This window comes from Callorhinus ursinus, unplaced genomic scaffold (genome assembly GCF_003265705.2).
Source record: "Callorhinus ursinus isolate GAN/ISIS: 27379988/994484 unplaced genomic scaffold, GSC_fseal_2.0 scaffold7, whole genome shotgun sequence".
Taxonomy (NCBI): domain Eukaryota; kingdom Metazoa; phylum Chordata; class Mammalia; order Carnivora; family Otariidae; genus Callorhinus; species Callorhinus ursinus.
The window spans coordinates 40,102,310-40,119,063 of NW_027397069.1; the positions used below are offsets into that span (position 1 = coordinate 40,102,310).

The window sequence follows — 16,754 nt, forward strand, 5'->3', positions numbered from 1 at the left end:
GAAGAAGTAATCAGCCCATTGTTCTTTAATAAAAATAAGCTTCCAAACCCTACTGATTTTAGTTTCCTTTTTTCCCCTCTCATATTTAAGACTAGAAAGATAACAACATATTATAAAAATGGGAAAAAAAAGATCCTCCTAGCAAAACAATTTCTCACATCATAATGTCCTTCAAAAACATCATAAGGAATCTTCTGAAGGACTCCTTTCAGTCATCTAGTCCTATTTGTTTTGTTTTTGAGGTGTTAACATGTTTGTTAAGCACCAGTTGTCATTTAATACATCTTTTCAACTTTAAAATTTTTTGTGCATCTTTAATAATTATCATTAGAAAATGTTATGTTTAAAATATGCTGTTAAACAGTGGGTGGAAAGAAGTTTTAAAAATCATGTGCATTTTTCAAACATGTTCTAGAGTTCCCGAATTATGTAGAGAATACTATGCATTTTAGGTAATTTATATAAAGAATGCTAAGACTAGGGGCGCCTGGGTGGCTCAGTTGGTTAAGCATCCGACTCTTGATTTCAGCAGGTCATGATCTCAGGGTCATGAGATGGAGCGCTGCATAGAGCTCCGCGCTCAGTGGGGAGTCTGCTTGAGTTTTTCTCCCTCTGCCCCTCCAACCCCTTCACGCTCTCGCTCTCTCTTGAATAAATAAATAAAATCTTTTAAAAAAAAGAATGTTAAGACTAAAGGCAGTAGTACTATTCAGCTGATTAAGCAAAGAGTAATTTAAACCATATAGGAATGTCATATTTCCTTACAAGCTATACTTAAGATTTTAACCTATTTAAAAAAACAGCAAATGCATACAATTATCTAGGGGTCCTTTTCTCAGCTTCAGTTTAGATATAAGAATAGGATTATTTAAACACCAATCATTTCAATTTATACTATAACCCTCAAAAAGCTCACATAAGCTGCTAATAATATCATCTCTCAATACACATCATATAATTTAAAACATAGGATTTAACTTCTCATCCTGATGGATGTACAAAAGTCAGACTTCATCTCCCTCTATAAACAAGTAGGAATCTGGACAACATGTAAGAAACAACTGTTTTAAGACACAGGACAATAAGTAGTGCAGGACTATAATCCATGAAAGAAAGAGAAAAAAACAAAACAAAACAAAACAGATGAGCTCTGCATTTCTGCTCAGAAACATCATGCAGACAGAGTGCAGGGAGCCAAGTTGAGAAAATTAATTTCACAGTTCAGGCAGGCTGAAGCAACTAGAAGTTATAGGGCAGAGTTTTGTAAAAGAGGGACCTGTAGAGAAAAGTCTCCAGAAACCAACATTTGAATTCCCTGAAGTCATTGCTGAGAACCAGAATGAGCAAAAACAACAGCAAGTTTTAAGCTTCCATTTATAATAGCATCAGAAAGAATAAATTACTTGGGGATAAACTTAAGTAAAGAAACCTATACACTGAAAACTACAAAAAATGCTAAAAGAAATTAAAGATGATACCAATAAATGAAAAGATAACTTGTGGTAATGGATTGAAAGAATTAATATTGTTAAGATGTCAATACTACTCAAAGTGGTCTAGAGATTCAATGCAATTCCCATCAAAATCCCAAGAAGTTTTTTCTTGGAGATATAGAAAAATTCATCCTACAATTCATATGAAATCTCAAGGGACCCTGAATAGCCATAACTATCCTAAAAAGGCCTCACACTTTTCAATTATACAACTTACCACAAATTACTATAATCAAAATAGCGTGGTACTGGCATAAAGATAGACATATGGAACAAAAGAATAAAGAACCCAGAAATAAACCCTTGCTTGCATATATGGTCAAATGATTTCTGATGAGGGTGGACAAGACCATTCATTGGTGAAAGGGGAGAAACAGTGCTGGGAAAATGGGTATCCACATGCAAAACAATGAAATTGGACCCTTAACTTGTATCATATACAAACATTAATTTAAATTGTACCAAATACCTAAATTCAAATCCATAAAACTCTGAAAAGAAAACACAGAAGCAAAGTTTCAGGACACTGGATTTAGCAATGATTTCTTAGATACAATACCAAAAGGACAGGCAACAAAAGAAAAAATCATGAAATTAAACTTCACCAAAATTAAAAACTTTTGTCCACCAAAGGATTCTACTGACAAAGTGAAAAGGCAACCCACAGAATATGAAAAAATACTTGTAAGTTATACAGCTGATAAAGAATTGATATCCAGAAAATATCAAGAACTCATATGACAAAAAACTATAAACAAACCAGCTAAAAAATGGACAAAGGATGTAAACATTTCTCCAAAGAAGATATACCAATGGCCTATGAAAGGCTACTAAATATCACTAAGCATTAGGGAAATGCAAATCAAAACCACAGTGAGATTCCACTTCACATTGATTAAGATGATTATTATAAAAAATAAAATAAAATAAAATAAAAAGGATTGGCAACGATGTGGAGAAATTAATCTCTTAACGACTGAGCCACCCAGGTGCCCCGAAATTAGATCTCTTGTGCATTGCTGGTGAGAATATAAAATGATGCAATCACTGTTGAAAACAATATGGCAGTTACTCAAAAGATTAAACATAGAATTACCATATGACCGGGTGCCTGGGTGGCTCAGTTGGTTAAGCGACTGCCTTCGGCTCAGGTCATGATCCTGGAGTCCCAGGATCGAGTCCCGCATCAGGCTCCCTGCTCAGCAGAGAGTCTGCTTCTCCCTCTAACCCTCTTCCCTCTCGTTCTCTCTCTCTCTCTCTCATTCTCTCTCTCAAATAAATAAATAAAATCTTTAAAAAAAAAAAAAAGAATTACCATATGACCCAGCAATTCTACTTCTGGTGATATGCCCAAAAGAAATGAAAGCAGAAACCTGAACAGATATTTGCACAATCATGTTCATAACAGCATTGTTCATAATTAGTCAAAAAGTAGAAACAACCCTAATGTCCATCAATGGATGAATGAGGAAAATGTTGTGTGTGTGTGTGTGTGTGTGTGTCTATACACATAGATACACACACATAGATACACACACATAGATAACACACACACACACACACACACAGGCATAGTGTTCCGCCTTAAAAAGTCAGGCAATTCCGACAAATTCTACAACAGGGATGAACCTTGAAAACATTAAGCTAAGTGAAATAAGCTAGACACTAAAGGACAAATATCATATGATTCCAGTTATATGAAGTACCTAGAGTAGTTGAATTCATAAAGACAAAGTAGAATGGTGACTACCAGAGACTACAGGTGGCTGTAGGGGGGTGCGAAGTTATTACAGAGTTAAAGTTTTGGAAAACAAAAATTCTAGAGACGGATGGCTGTGATCTTTGGATTAACAATATAAATGTATTTAATGCCATTGAATTTTACACTTAAAATGGTTAAAATGTCAAATTTTATGTTATGTATACATTACCATACATACATACCAAAGAAAAAAACAAACCCAGATCTGTCATGGGAACAGGGTGAGGGACGCGAAAATGTTACAGAAACTGTATCACTTTATAAATTACATATGGTTCAGAACTCTCTAGAACTTGTCTTTGTCCAACATACAAAACATTTTGAGGTTTGAGTTTTTCTTCTTTTTGTCACCTATCACCAATTTGTTATAGCTATAACACCTGCACATGGTTTAAATACTGCCAATGTCCCCTATTTATTTTACAAAACAGTTAGGGTCCTCTTTCAAAATTAACTCTATGGTTTATGGTTTCTATGTGTACACCTGATTTCTATGTGTACCACCTGCTAGATGCTTGTTAAGTAATTGAAAATTCTCCATGGTTTCTACATTATTGTGGTTACCAAATCAAAACAGCAACAACTATGAAACCAAAGAGAACTATAATCGTATTAAGATGACTTTAAATGCTTTTTAATGTAAATTTTTATTGCCTCCTAACAAGAAAAATAATACAGCTTTCAGGAAACAAAATGCAAACACAATATAATAAAACATTACAAAGACAACTATCAAACTACTAATAATCAGTGTGTGTGTGTGTTTTAGGAGTAAGGAAGTTTCTAGGAACATTGAACTGACTTTACAGTTAGTAAAGTAGTTCTGGCTGGGGTAGGGTAAGTAATATACGGTACTGGTCTGACTTGAGAACATCTTATCACATTTTTAAAAAATCTCTAATAATAAACAATTTATTAACTTGTGAAAAGAAAGAGCTACATGAAATGGGTGGGATTTCTCTAGGAAATTCAAAGTTCATAAATTTGGCTATTTCTGTAAAACTATCAAGCCACTTCTGAATTACTTGCTTTTGTAACATTTTAACTAAACAGTGCAGTTATGGAACATTATCTTATAGATAAGATACACCTGTAGATAACTGTAGACCTAAGTGTAGCACATTAGTATAATAAGTAATGAATACTAAGGAATAAAAAATGTGCCTCAATTTCTTTATTTACCTCCCAAACAGAGGCATTTTCAAACTAAGAAAATAGAAAAGAATAATGTATTATAAAATAGCAAAAGCTTCTATTGCTAGGCCCCTTGGCTCATTCTAGGCAATAGGCAAAATTTGAGGGTAGCACAAGAACATCAATTTTAGCAAAGAGTAATTAGTTTTATGTGCTTTGTAACTCACTCATTCCACAGTCATTTGTTATAATGTTTTTTGTATGTAAAGATCAGGGCTCTGCTTCAGAGATACCTGAAGTCTCAGATCTATCACTTATTAGCTCTGTAATCATAAAATAAGTTATTTAACAGTTCCTTAAGTCCATTTTCTATGGACATAATACTCCCTCATAAGATTGTTAGGAAGATTACATGGTATACTGATGTGAAGAGCCCAGCACAATACTACAGACTACTCAACAAATATTCATGGAATTGAACAAAAGCACAAACAATTCTGACCTCAAAAAACTTGCAATCTATTAAAGGAGCTAATTAAACATAATTTTAGTGTTGGTAAAAAGTAATACGCTTCTTGATACAAATAAAATGTTCCAAGAATTCCATAAGGAGCAACTACTTGGGTTGGTAAAGAAGCAAGCATTTGACCAGGGTCTAAAAGCATGGGGACAATTTGGCCATGCAGGGATCAGGAGAAAGAGAACAAGATAAATAATATGAATGTGGGAAAAGCCTTTTTTCCCCAAAAGTATAACTGAGGGAAGCATAGAGAATCAAAGAAAGAGGAAGTAGTTCCATTTGGCCAGAACAAAATCCATGTAAAATAATTTAGAAAGTTAAAAAGGAAAACTGGAACCAGGGCTAGATTGTAAACAGCCTTGAATGCCAAATTAAGGCACGTGAAATAAAAGCAGGGGTGATGTGTCCTGAGTGATGCTGAAGGAAGATAATCTTGAAGAAATAAATAAAATAAATTAGAAGATGGAGAAAGTATATATGGAGAGACCAGTGAAAAGGCTACTGTAATAGTCCAGGTGAGAGATGCAAAAGACTTAAACTAAAATAATCAAGTTGTGAATATTTTAAAAAATTAAAAAAATAAGCAAAAAAAAAAAAAAAAGACAAACTACAGCAACAGCAATGGACCTGGAGAGCAAGAGACCGATTTAAGATCTGACTGCAGTGGATCAACAGAATTGACTGCTGGAAGCAAACTAGACACAAAATCACTAGACAACCTAGGTGACTAGGAAGATGAAGATATCGCTAATATAAATGGGGAAAACAACTAAAATGCCTAGGAAGACAAGGCAATAAGAATCTCTCCATTAACGTGAAATTCTATATACAACTTGCTTTCAGTTGTATGTATGTGTGGTTGTACACGAGACAAACAGACATAGATTATATTCATATATATTCACAAACATTGGTTTTTTGCAGAATTATACACAGATATATTATACGTAGTTTATTAATGGCAGCTTGGGAATTTTGAAAACTTGTCAGTAAAGAATTACTTTTTAAAATATGTAATAATATGTAGTAAATACTGAAAAATGACATCTGCTCAAGACAAAGAATATACTTAAACAAAGGTAGATAGTTTTCTGTAAAGATCACTGTGTTACATTTGATTCAATCTGACACAAAATACTAGTTTTACTGCTCATTATGGGAAGATCGCCTTAAAATACAGAATGCCATAAAAAAAGTGCAGTTTTTTAAAAGTTCAACCATTTTTCTTAGTTTACACTTACTCTTTGTAACTCCCATTTCTCAATAAGGTGTTCTACTTCACCACCAAGAACTGTGGTGTTAGAGTCATTCAAGAGCAGGAATCCATTTTTTATATCCACAATGCCTGAGAGCTTCACTTTAGTTCCAGGTGGTGTGTTCAGGCTAAAGCAAAGCAAAGCAAAAAAAAAAAAAAAGAGAGAGAGAGAGAGAGAGAGAGAGTTAAAACACACTGAAGCTCCTTCCCCGAACTTGAATTCAGTCCTGAACCTGGTCAAGTTCTTCAAAACACACTCATACATAAGCTTTTTTTTCAGGAAACTGGCTATATAGTGCGAATAGATTACCTATAGGAAAGAGGTCAGAAGACCAGATCCAAGGCTGTCACTTTTTACCTAACAAATGAACTTCAGGTTCCCCATTAAAAAAAAGAAAACAAACGTGGACAATAAAAATCACACCTCACAAACTTATAGTAAAGATAAACAGAACAAAAGATATGGAAGTACCTTCTCATGTCATACATGGCATGCTGTACAAATGGAAGATCTGCCATTTTTCCCTGAGCTTTGACTATGCATTGCAAAGATATACTATGTGCAAATTAAATTTCAATACACAAAAAGATACCTGACCAGTAATAATCCTAGAAATTTTACATCTATATGAGCTACCATAATCCATACAAACAATGCTTTTTGTTAACCATCTAGTTAAAGATCACATGAGAATTATTTACTTTAAAGTTTAATTTAATTTGAACTTGTCTGTAATAGGCTAAATATTATCAGACTTAGGGAAAACAGTACACCACGGCCCCTTTTACAAAAACCAGAGACAAAATGTTTATCCCCCTACCAACTGTTTGTTAGAAGGAACAGTGGAAGGAACCATTTCATTACTGAGATTTATTCTAAAATAAAAGCACAGATACTGAGTCCCACCCCATCTCTTTGCACATGCAGCAAGGGATAAAGTACTCTAAATAGGAGTAAAGACTATTCTCATACACTTAGGACAAATTAGAAAATCAGGCTGAAAGGGCTTCACATGGACCACATTTTTAAAGCTCAGGATATTTACCATGTGCTGATATATGCAACAGCAAAATCAGTGAAAGCATTGATATCACTGGTCTATTTTGAAGAAAGATGGCTTTAAAACAGTATTAACAAGAAGAAATAGAACACTCCTGTTTTTAAAGCCTCAAAGATCTCATAGAAAGTAAGACATTATCTGGTAAAAACTATTCTGAAGATCCCAAGCTTTGTCATCACATGTAACTCATAGAACAAATAGTCATAAACAGCTATGCCTAACCTAACCCTTAAGTAGAGAGCTCTGTGGTAGTAAATTAGAATATTTATCAGACTTCAGTATCAGCAACAATTGAATACAGTTACACTAAGAAGTTTTTCCCAATTTCAGGCAATCAGCAGATTCAGATTTTTATAACTCTGTATCATCATTTAAGGATTAAAAGAAAGTTTCAACTACAGGATGCTATACTCTTTAAAGAAACTATTATAATTACTGAATTGTATCATTTACATAAAACTTATTGTTCAAAACCATTTTTAGCCAATAATTTCTTACAAATTGGTGATACTGGAAAATGCAATGAAAATCTAGAAACAAATTAGCAATAAAACTACATAAGAACTTAAAAGACTGGATGCAAATTATAGGGACATTTAAGTTGTGATAATATAACTTTAAAAGCTAATCTGAAAACAAATGATAAACTAATTTTTGTATAAAATGACTGTACCTTTCTCAAACTCTCCCTAATAGGATAAGAAGAAAAAGTTGTCAAATTATTTGAAGATGTACTTAAAATTTCATTAGGATAACTGATAAAAAAATCCCACTCACCACATTAAATGATAGTTCTATTCCCACAAAAAGATAAGTACGTGTTAAAATTTTAATATAATTTTTAATACATCACCTTCAGGGCCCTAACTAACCCTTATTCAGAGAGCATATTTTGGTTTAATTATTATTTTTATTGGCACCCCAAAGTGCCTCTACTCTCTCTTCAATGCAATTTTTAAAAAACTATAACAAGACAAATAAACACAAAAACAATGAGAAGTGGGCGTTTAAAAGTTGAAGCCAATCAGGAAGTAGAACAGAAGAGCTGCTGAAAAAGCACCCCAGAGAAATGCAATGTCCACTGAAGGCAACACAGTCCATATTAGATCCTGGTGTATCCTCTCTAGTGAGTTATTCTACTTTGCTTCTAAGATAACCACTAACCAATATTACTTCGATAAAAGTCTCCCAAATGTTCACATGTGAAAACAGTTCTGCAGGCTGTTGCTTTTACAGCAACAAAAGTAGACATGCTACTTCAATGGTGAGTCAGGGAGCAAATGGTAGTATTTTTTTTTTTCAATGTCAAATTGCAATAAATTCAACAAAAGAAGACAGTTAAACTCTCTGGACAACCTTGTGTTTTCATTTAGCTCAGAGAAATACACAGCAGTAAAATCAGAGAGGGGGCCATTACACAGCAAGTCTTTCTGAGTCATTTGTGAACTCCTTTGTAGGGGGTTTGACTGAATTTGTCAGAGGAGAGGCTCTCCCCACAAAAGCAGGAACCCTTCCACTCTTCAAAAAGACAACAGGGGCACCTGGGTGGCTCAGACGGGTAAGCGTCCAACTCCTGATCTCAGCTGAGGTCTTGATCTCAGGGTTGTGAGTTCTAGCCCTGCACTCCATGCTCAGCATGGAGCCTACTTAAAAAAAAAAAAGACAACGTAATACAAAATCAACAAAACCTGCTTTGTATATAAAAATCAGTATTTTAGACAAACATATATCTTCTAAGGAAAGAAAGAGGCAAATACAGGTTGAAGGAAGAATAAAAAAGAAGGGAAATCACTGAGCATGGCTTCGAGGCCTCAACCTATCACACTTCTTCCCATATACCACCATCCCAAACCGCCAAAGCTCTTCAGGACACCACGTCTCTGCATGCACTATTCCCTCCTCTCACCATTCTCGAAATACCTGTTCATATTTTAAGTCTTATTCCTGGCTCCCCCCCAGCAGAGTTAATTTTCTGGACTCCTAATCTTTTTTTATTTCCCTTTTTTTTTTTTAAGATTTTATGTATTAATTTGTCAGCGAGAGAGAAAGAGAGAGAGAGAGAGAGAGAGAGAGAGAGAGCAGCAGGCAGAGGGAGAAGCAGGCTTCCTGCCAAGCAGGGAGCCTGATGTGGGGCTCAATCCCAGGACCCTGGGATCATGACCTGAGCTGAAGGCAAACGCTTAAGGACTGAGGCACCCAGGCGCCCCGACTCCTAACCCTTTTAGTTGACATATTTATTATAACTTATACGCCTATGTGCCTACCTCATCAGGAGAGGAGCTATTTGAGGGCAAAACCTAAACTCATACATTGTTGGTAGAAATGTAAATTGGTCCAACCACTATGGAAAGCAATATGAAGACTCCTCAAAAAACTAAAAATAGATCTGCCATATAATCCAGCAATTCCACTTCTGGTATACACCCAAAGGAAATGAAGGATTTTGACCAGAAATACGTACTCTCAGGTTTACTGCAATATTATTCACAATGGCCAAGATATGGAAACCACTCGAATGAATGGATAAAAAAGATGTGGTACATATACACAATGGAATATTATTCAGCATGAGAAAGGAGAATATCCTTCCATTTGCAACAACATGAATGGACCTTAAACAATTATGCTAAGCAAGATAATTCAGACAGAGAAAGACTGTATGATATCATTTATATGTGGAATCCAAATAAGTTAAACCTGTAAAAAGAGAATAAAATGGTGACTACCAGGAAACGGTGGGGAGAGATAAGATTAAAGGTGTTTAAGAGTATAAATCTGTAATGAGTAGTAAACAAGCCACAGAGATCTAATACACAGTATAATAAAAACAGGCAACAATATACTATAATTATGTAATATGATAAATGCTGTTACATTAGGGATCATAATATATAAGAGTATCAAAGTAAAATGTTGTACAATTTAAACTTACACAGTTACACATCAAATTTATGCAAATAAAAATAAAAACTTCTCATAAAAATAGCCAAAAGAATTTGGAAAATTGTTCCTTATAGTGTTCCCTGTCCTTTCAGAAAGTGGAGTGGCACATGTCTCTAGCTTCAATCATTTCCTAGGAAAACTCATTTGTCCATAAAACTTTTCTAGTGTGCTGGACACAGCTGTCAAAGAAGAAATGGTAACATATTCAGATAAATTGTTTGTTCTTGGAAATTTTTGAATGACCTAAAATTTACTGAAAAAAAAGTGGAAATGATTACTTTTCTTACAAAAACACCTTGAATTTTTTTTTTTTTATTTATTTATTTTTTTAAATATATTTTATTTATTTATTTGACAGAGAGAGACACAGTGAGAGAGGGAACACAAGGAGGGGAGTGGGAGAGGGAGAAGCAGGCTTCCCGCCGAGCAGGGAGCCCGATGTGGGGCTCGATCCCAGGACTCTGGGATCATGACCTGAGCCGAAGGCAGACGGTTAACGACTGAGCCACCCAGGCGCCCCACCTTGAATTTTTTTTTTTAAATAATTAACATTTAAGGAAAGAGTAACTCCATTCCTATTTTCCTATACAGATAAAGTAGAAATTTAAATTCTTTAATTTCTTTTGAAAAATTGTAACAGGTAATTATAATAGTTCATTCCTTCTTTCTAAAATTCCTAAAACAAAATCCATTTTGAATAGCATCTTCACACTCTGTAACAAATACACAAATTAAAGTGTCAATCACCTTATTTTTGACATATAACTAAATTCCACAGCTGTGCAACTTATATGCCCATCAGTCATCTGCAAACGCAGCATTCTTGGTGCAGCCTGAGATTCTTCGTTGTCCTTCGGTGCAGCAACATTGCGAATTTTTTGAATTTGCAAAACACATGGACCTTCAAGCTGTCAAAACACAAAGGAATAAATATCACTTTCTAGCCATGGCTTTGTTTTTCATTTATTCTGTTTCTCTCTTCCTTAATCGTCATACTTCATGATTTATAATAATTTCAATTAAATAAGTTCAAAAGTGAAATTATATAACACACATCAGGGTTTGGGGGGATTTAAAGATAAAACTTCAAAAGGGTCTTCTGAATTCATTAATTCTGAATGCATTTTCAGAAAGTAATGAGAAAACTTGAGGAAAACAAAGTTGTATTTCTGGATTAAAGGTGTATTAACAGATGTTTTTAGTATTATGTGCTCTAAATTATTCACATGCACCCCCCCCACCCCATCTTCTCCCATGTAATTAAGGGACATGGAATTAAAGAATTTGGTAATTTTTTAAGGGACATCAACTTTACAGCACCAGTTGGAAGGAGTGTTTACTGTTTATTTTTATTTTTTTTTTTTAGGAGTGTTTACTGTTTAAAAACATCAGGTTTAAAGTACACCCTCTTCTGGCATTAATGAAGGATACAATACTCCAAAATTTAAACCATATAAAGTTGAAAAAGTGTGAGCTGTATTTAATTTATGTTCACATTATCTTTTTAAGTAAATTTAAATCTAATGCTGTATTACATGCCTGGCACTAAAGAGAAGAAATGCTCCCTCTGGCCACATTTCAATCAAAGCCAAAAATAAAACTGATGGACTAACCAGCTCTTAAAAATTTTATATAATAAAATGCTCATGATATAATTGGGAAGTGCTGGTAAAATCTATTTACATGGCTGAAAAATAATTTTGTCACAAAGTCATATTTTCCACATTATAAAATATTATACCTTTCAGTAGTATCATACCTCCAAAGGGGAAAAAAAGGCTACTTTTTTGTTACATGGTGTTGAGTAAAATCTTTCTGTGCATATTAATGTAATTTATATTTTCAGCAAAGAAAAATGTGCAATGATTGACAAACATTTATATTTAATTTCTTGAGTAAGCATGTCCCAAACTAACAAATTTCTACTTCATATTTACCAGTATTTTGCCTATAGAGGAATAATTTTGTTATAAATTTAGTCCTAAAGAATATAATTAGAAAAAAGAGACTAAAATTTCATCTAATTTTCAGTTATTAAAAAAAAAAATTCCAAGTTAAAACAAGTCCAAAACTTTTAACAAGTACAGATCAGCTGTGAATTCAGGATGAACCTTTCCTTTTGCTTTGTTAATGCCATTAAAATAAGGACATTTAAATGAAACCATAGGCAGGTTATAGTTATTATAATGTTTATCATTCTCTTTATTTTACTACTCCTAATATTTTTAACTTAGACATTGATGAATATACAGCTTGTGCTGTCCAATATGGCCCACCACCCATATGCAACTATTTAAATTTATATTTAAATTAATTAAAATTAAATGAAATTTAAAATTCGACTCGTGAGTAACATTAGCTATATTTCAAATGTTCTGTATCTGAAAACACAGATATAAACTGTCTACCTCACTACAAACAGTTCTATTAGACCATCAATGATCTAATCTATGTGTTCCAAAGTGAGACTCATGCATCCTAGGGAGAGTACATCCATTGAATCGTGACAGGAAAACTTTTGCTTCTGTTTAACTCTTACTAAGAAAAAAATTAAACTTTCCTAGTATTTCTTATCCAGCATGACAAGGGCACCCTAACTCGGTCATATGAAATACAGATCACAATGTATCTTTATGGAATTGGGGAGTTCTACAACCCCTGAGGGTTGACAGGACACCTTTGCTGGTTTTGCTTGCTTTCAATGTGTTGTAATAAACTGCCTTTTATTTGTGTGCAGTCCAGTGGATATATAGATTATATTACCTAGTTTTAACCATTAATGATAACAAAATAGACAAGTATAAACCTACTTTAAGATTCTACCAAAGAAACATAAATTGAAGATAATGTCAATGACACAAACACAGGGTTGATCTCCTACATCCTAGTTGACCATGAATGAGTACAAAAAGCTGGGGAATGCTAGGAAATAACACCTGCCCCCAGCTCCTAATATTTCCTAGCAAGCAACAAGTTTACTTATTTAATTACTCCATCCTGGCCTCTCTAGTCCTTTTAGTGGATTGAATAGTGGCCCCTCCAAAAGATACATCTACCTGGAACCTGTAAAGTAACCTTATTTGGGAAAAGGGACTTTGCATACATAACTGAGGTCAGGATCTAAAGATGAGATCATCCTGAATTAGGATGGGCTGGAAATCCAATGATGAGTGTCCTAACAAGATAAAGGGACATAAACACACAGTATAAATACACACAAAAAGATGCAGGCTATAAAAGCCATGTGGAGATAGAGGCAAAAATTGGGAGTTTCAGAGCTACAAGGCAAGGAATGTCAAAGACTGTCCACAGCTACCAGAAGTTAGGAAAGAGGCATGAAACAGATTTTCCCTCAAGCCTCCAAAAGGAACCAAACCTGCTAACACACTGATTTTAGACTTCTGGCCTACAGGACTGTGAGAGAATAAATTTCTGTGTTTCATGCCACCAAGTTTGTGGTAATTTGTTACAGGAACCTTAGGAAACTAATATACCTGCTCATGGAATGACTTATCTGGTTAGGAAGAATATATTGTATATACTGGGTTCATTCTCCCCCTTCTTTTTCTTGGGATCTAGCTAGGAACTCTGAGGTAGGAGGTATTGACTCAGGCTCTTCACTGGATTGACACTACCATGAAGGAGTGTGTTAAGTCTGCCTGGTTTGTGGTTCAGTGGGTCCATAAACCACATCTTTCAAAGTAATTCTCATCAATAATAAAGTTGACATTTTAGCCCACATCTCCCACGCTTTACTTTCTCAATTGATTCAAAAGCAAAGTGGAAAAGGAGGCACTATTTATTAGACTCTTCTTAGAAGAGTTTACAATCTTTTCATAGTCACTTCTCAATGTGAATCATCAAGCCTTAATATTAGTGATTCCACAATTCAGAAATGTTCTATAAGTAAGCCAACAGATATAATGAATGTTTTCATTCTTATGTTCACAAAATTCAGTTTATTATACTCTGTAGTAAACAAAATATGTAAGTATGGGACCTAAATAAAACACAAATAGTAAAATAAAATACTATAGTTCTAAGATTATAAATCCTAACTCTAAATCCTGAATCTAAAATCATCTAAAGGTGGGGCACCTGGGTGACTCAGTCAGTTGGGCATCCAACTCTCAATTTTGGTTCAGGTCAGGATCTCACGGTCATGAGATTAAGCCCAGCTTTGGGGTCCACGCTCAGTGGGGAATCTGTTTTCCCCTCTCCCTCTGCCCCCCCCAACTCGTGCTCTTTCTCTCTAAAATAAATAAATAAATCTTAATAAAATCATTTAAAGGCATCCACAATACTGAATGAAAATTAACCTCAAAATCTGTGCCCAACTAGTGTCAAGGGCAATCCCAAAGTAAAATAAGATATAAATTTTAAATGAAAATAATAAAAAAAAGATTAATCTTTACCCAAGATTTCTTCTTCTTTTTTGGGGAGGGAGGGGCAGAGAGAGAGAGAGAGAGAGAGAGAGAGAGAGAATCTTAAGCAGGCTCCGTGCCCAGCATGGAGCTCAATGTGGGGCTTGATCTCATGACCCGGAGATCATGACCTGAGCCAAAATCAAGAGTTGGACGCTTAACTGACTGAGCCACCCAGGCGTCCCACCCAACATTTCTTTAATGTCTGATTTTCTCTTTTGCATGAGTAATAAGGAACATGTAAAAAAAATTACTGTAAAAAGTTTAAATAAGTAAGAAGAATTGATCATTGTCTCTCCAGGTAAAGATTTCTCATCATAATAAATGATATCAAATATCTGCCAGAAATATTATCTGAGGCCAAAAAAATTCACCCAGGCTTCATTCCTTCCTCTCCTTAGAAAGATGGACACCCCTGTCATCTGAACTCCTAACCAGTCATATAAACTGATATGCAATACCAGATTTAAATGGCTCTATTAGTTTATTACTTTATTGATCATATTAAATAGCATTCCTGTTTATTAGTGAGACTCTCCAAAGGCTGGATGACATGGAACCAACCAGTTATCTACAGTCTGATCACACCTGGAAAACAGATTTTTCTTTAGGACTCTAGAAACCATCCAAATTTAGACAGTCTGTGATACTGTGAAATATCTGCTAGCCATTTCTTTTTATAATCTTATCAATTTCCTTGAGAAATAAATTTCCTCCATCAATACCTAACAACATAAGCACCAGATTCTCCATCAAACCTAGACATAGGGCCTATGAGTATATTAATTATGAAGGATTTATGAGTATGATTAAGTTCTGATCAATTTTCTAGTATTATTGCAAAGTGGTTAAAATTAACAGACTAAAAAGTTTCATCCTCCACAGTCCTTTTAAGTACTTAAAATCATAATTCATTTCATTCTCTATCACTACTTTCAAAGCATTTCCAGTAGGGGCTTCAGTAAGATTTCCTAGGGTTCATTTTTTCATTCACTTATGTCTAGAGAAGTTTTGTTTTTGTTTTTTTTTTGTAGAATGTCTAGAGAAGTTTTTGACTAGACCATTCACATCTCTACCTTAGGATCTAAGCAACTGGACAAATGATTCCAGAAAGCTGCCTTGGAAAAAGAAAAAGTTGCTCCACTTTAGCTACTTTAAAAGCCTGAAGGACCAGCTTTAAAAATCATTTATGATGCTCTCTTTTTTAACCTACTTCTTTGCCCTGTCAAAACAACTCTTAATATCATTTTAACAAAATTTTATTTTAATAAACATGAGGATAGGGCAGGAAAAGACCACAGGGGAAAAAAGTATGATTTTTCACACCCTGTACTATTTTAAGGATAATATCAGACTCAAGAAAACTAGGATGAAAGACAACTATCTACACAATGTTAGAAATTTCAGAACATTCCTCACATTATCCATTCAGGCATCTATGGTAAATCTCAATTTGATGGACATTTTCCTCCAGAGAAGATCTATGTGTGCTTCTGGCAATAACAACCCTGAAATTGAGAGAGCCTCAACTTTGGGCTAGTGGAAAAGTAGCAAACTAACCTTAGCCAAAACCTCAGCTCACTGTAAGTTAGTAGCACCCCGCTCCATGTATCCCTTCTAGAAGAAAGCACAGCTGAGTCAGGTGCCCAGGATTCCCATATAGAAAGAGCAAGAAACATGAAATCACAAGAAAATATCAAGAGACTCATAAGGTAACAAGCCACAAAGCATGGGAATCATAAAATAAATAAATAAATAAATAATTTAAAAAATTAAGTCTCTAAGGCCTGGAGAATCTGGAATTATCAAAAATAGACTATAAAATAATAAGCCTGGTCTAGAGAATTTACATAGAATTGTGAACCTAATAAGTAGGGAACAAATATTCTTCTCAAGCAAACATGCAACATGTACAAATACATATCAAGCTATAATGTAAGCCTCTATGAAATTTCAAATACAGCTCTCATTCTGTCCAAATTCTCTGATCACAATATAACTAAATGAGAAATCTATAACAAAAAGAAAGACAAAGGATATTATTTTATGATTAAAACAGGCAACAAATACAACTTTAATATAAACTGAAAAGTGTTTAGAACTGAATGATGATGAAAATAACATGGGCAAAACCTTTGGGATATAGTTAAACAGCAGGGGGA

At 34.4% G+C, this 16,754-nt stretch overlaps 1 protein-coding gene across 3 annotated transcripts in view; it reads right to left on the reverse strand.

Moving 5' to 3' along the window:
* Window positions 1-16,754, reverse strand: part of TDRD3 (tudor domain containing 3) — a 158,133-nt gene that overhangs the window by 77,260 nt on the left and 64,119 nt on the right. For all 3 annotated transcript variants that reach the window (XM_025874788.2, XM_073894469.1, XM_073894468.1), the window contains exons 4-5: window positions 10,916-11,076; window positions 6,151-6,292 (exon numbers count right to left, since the gene is read on the reverse strand). In XM_025874788.2, coding sequence (XP_025730573.1) covers window positions 6,151-6,292; window positions 10,916-10,989 — 216 coding nt within the window. In that variant the 5' untranslated portion in view covers window positions 10,990-11,076. The remainder of the gene's footprint in view (window positions 1-6,150; window positions 6,293-10,915; window positions 11,077-16,754) is intronic.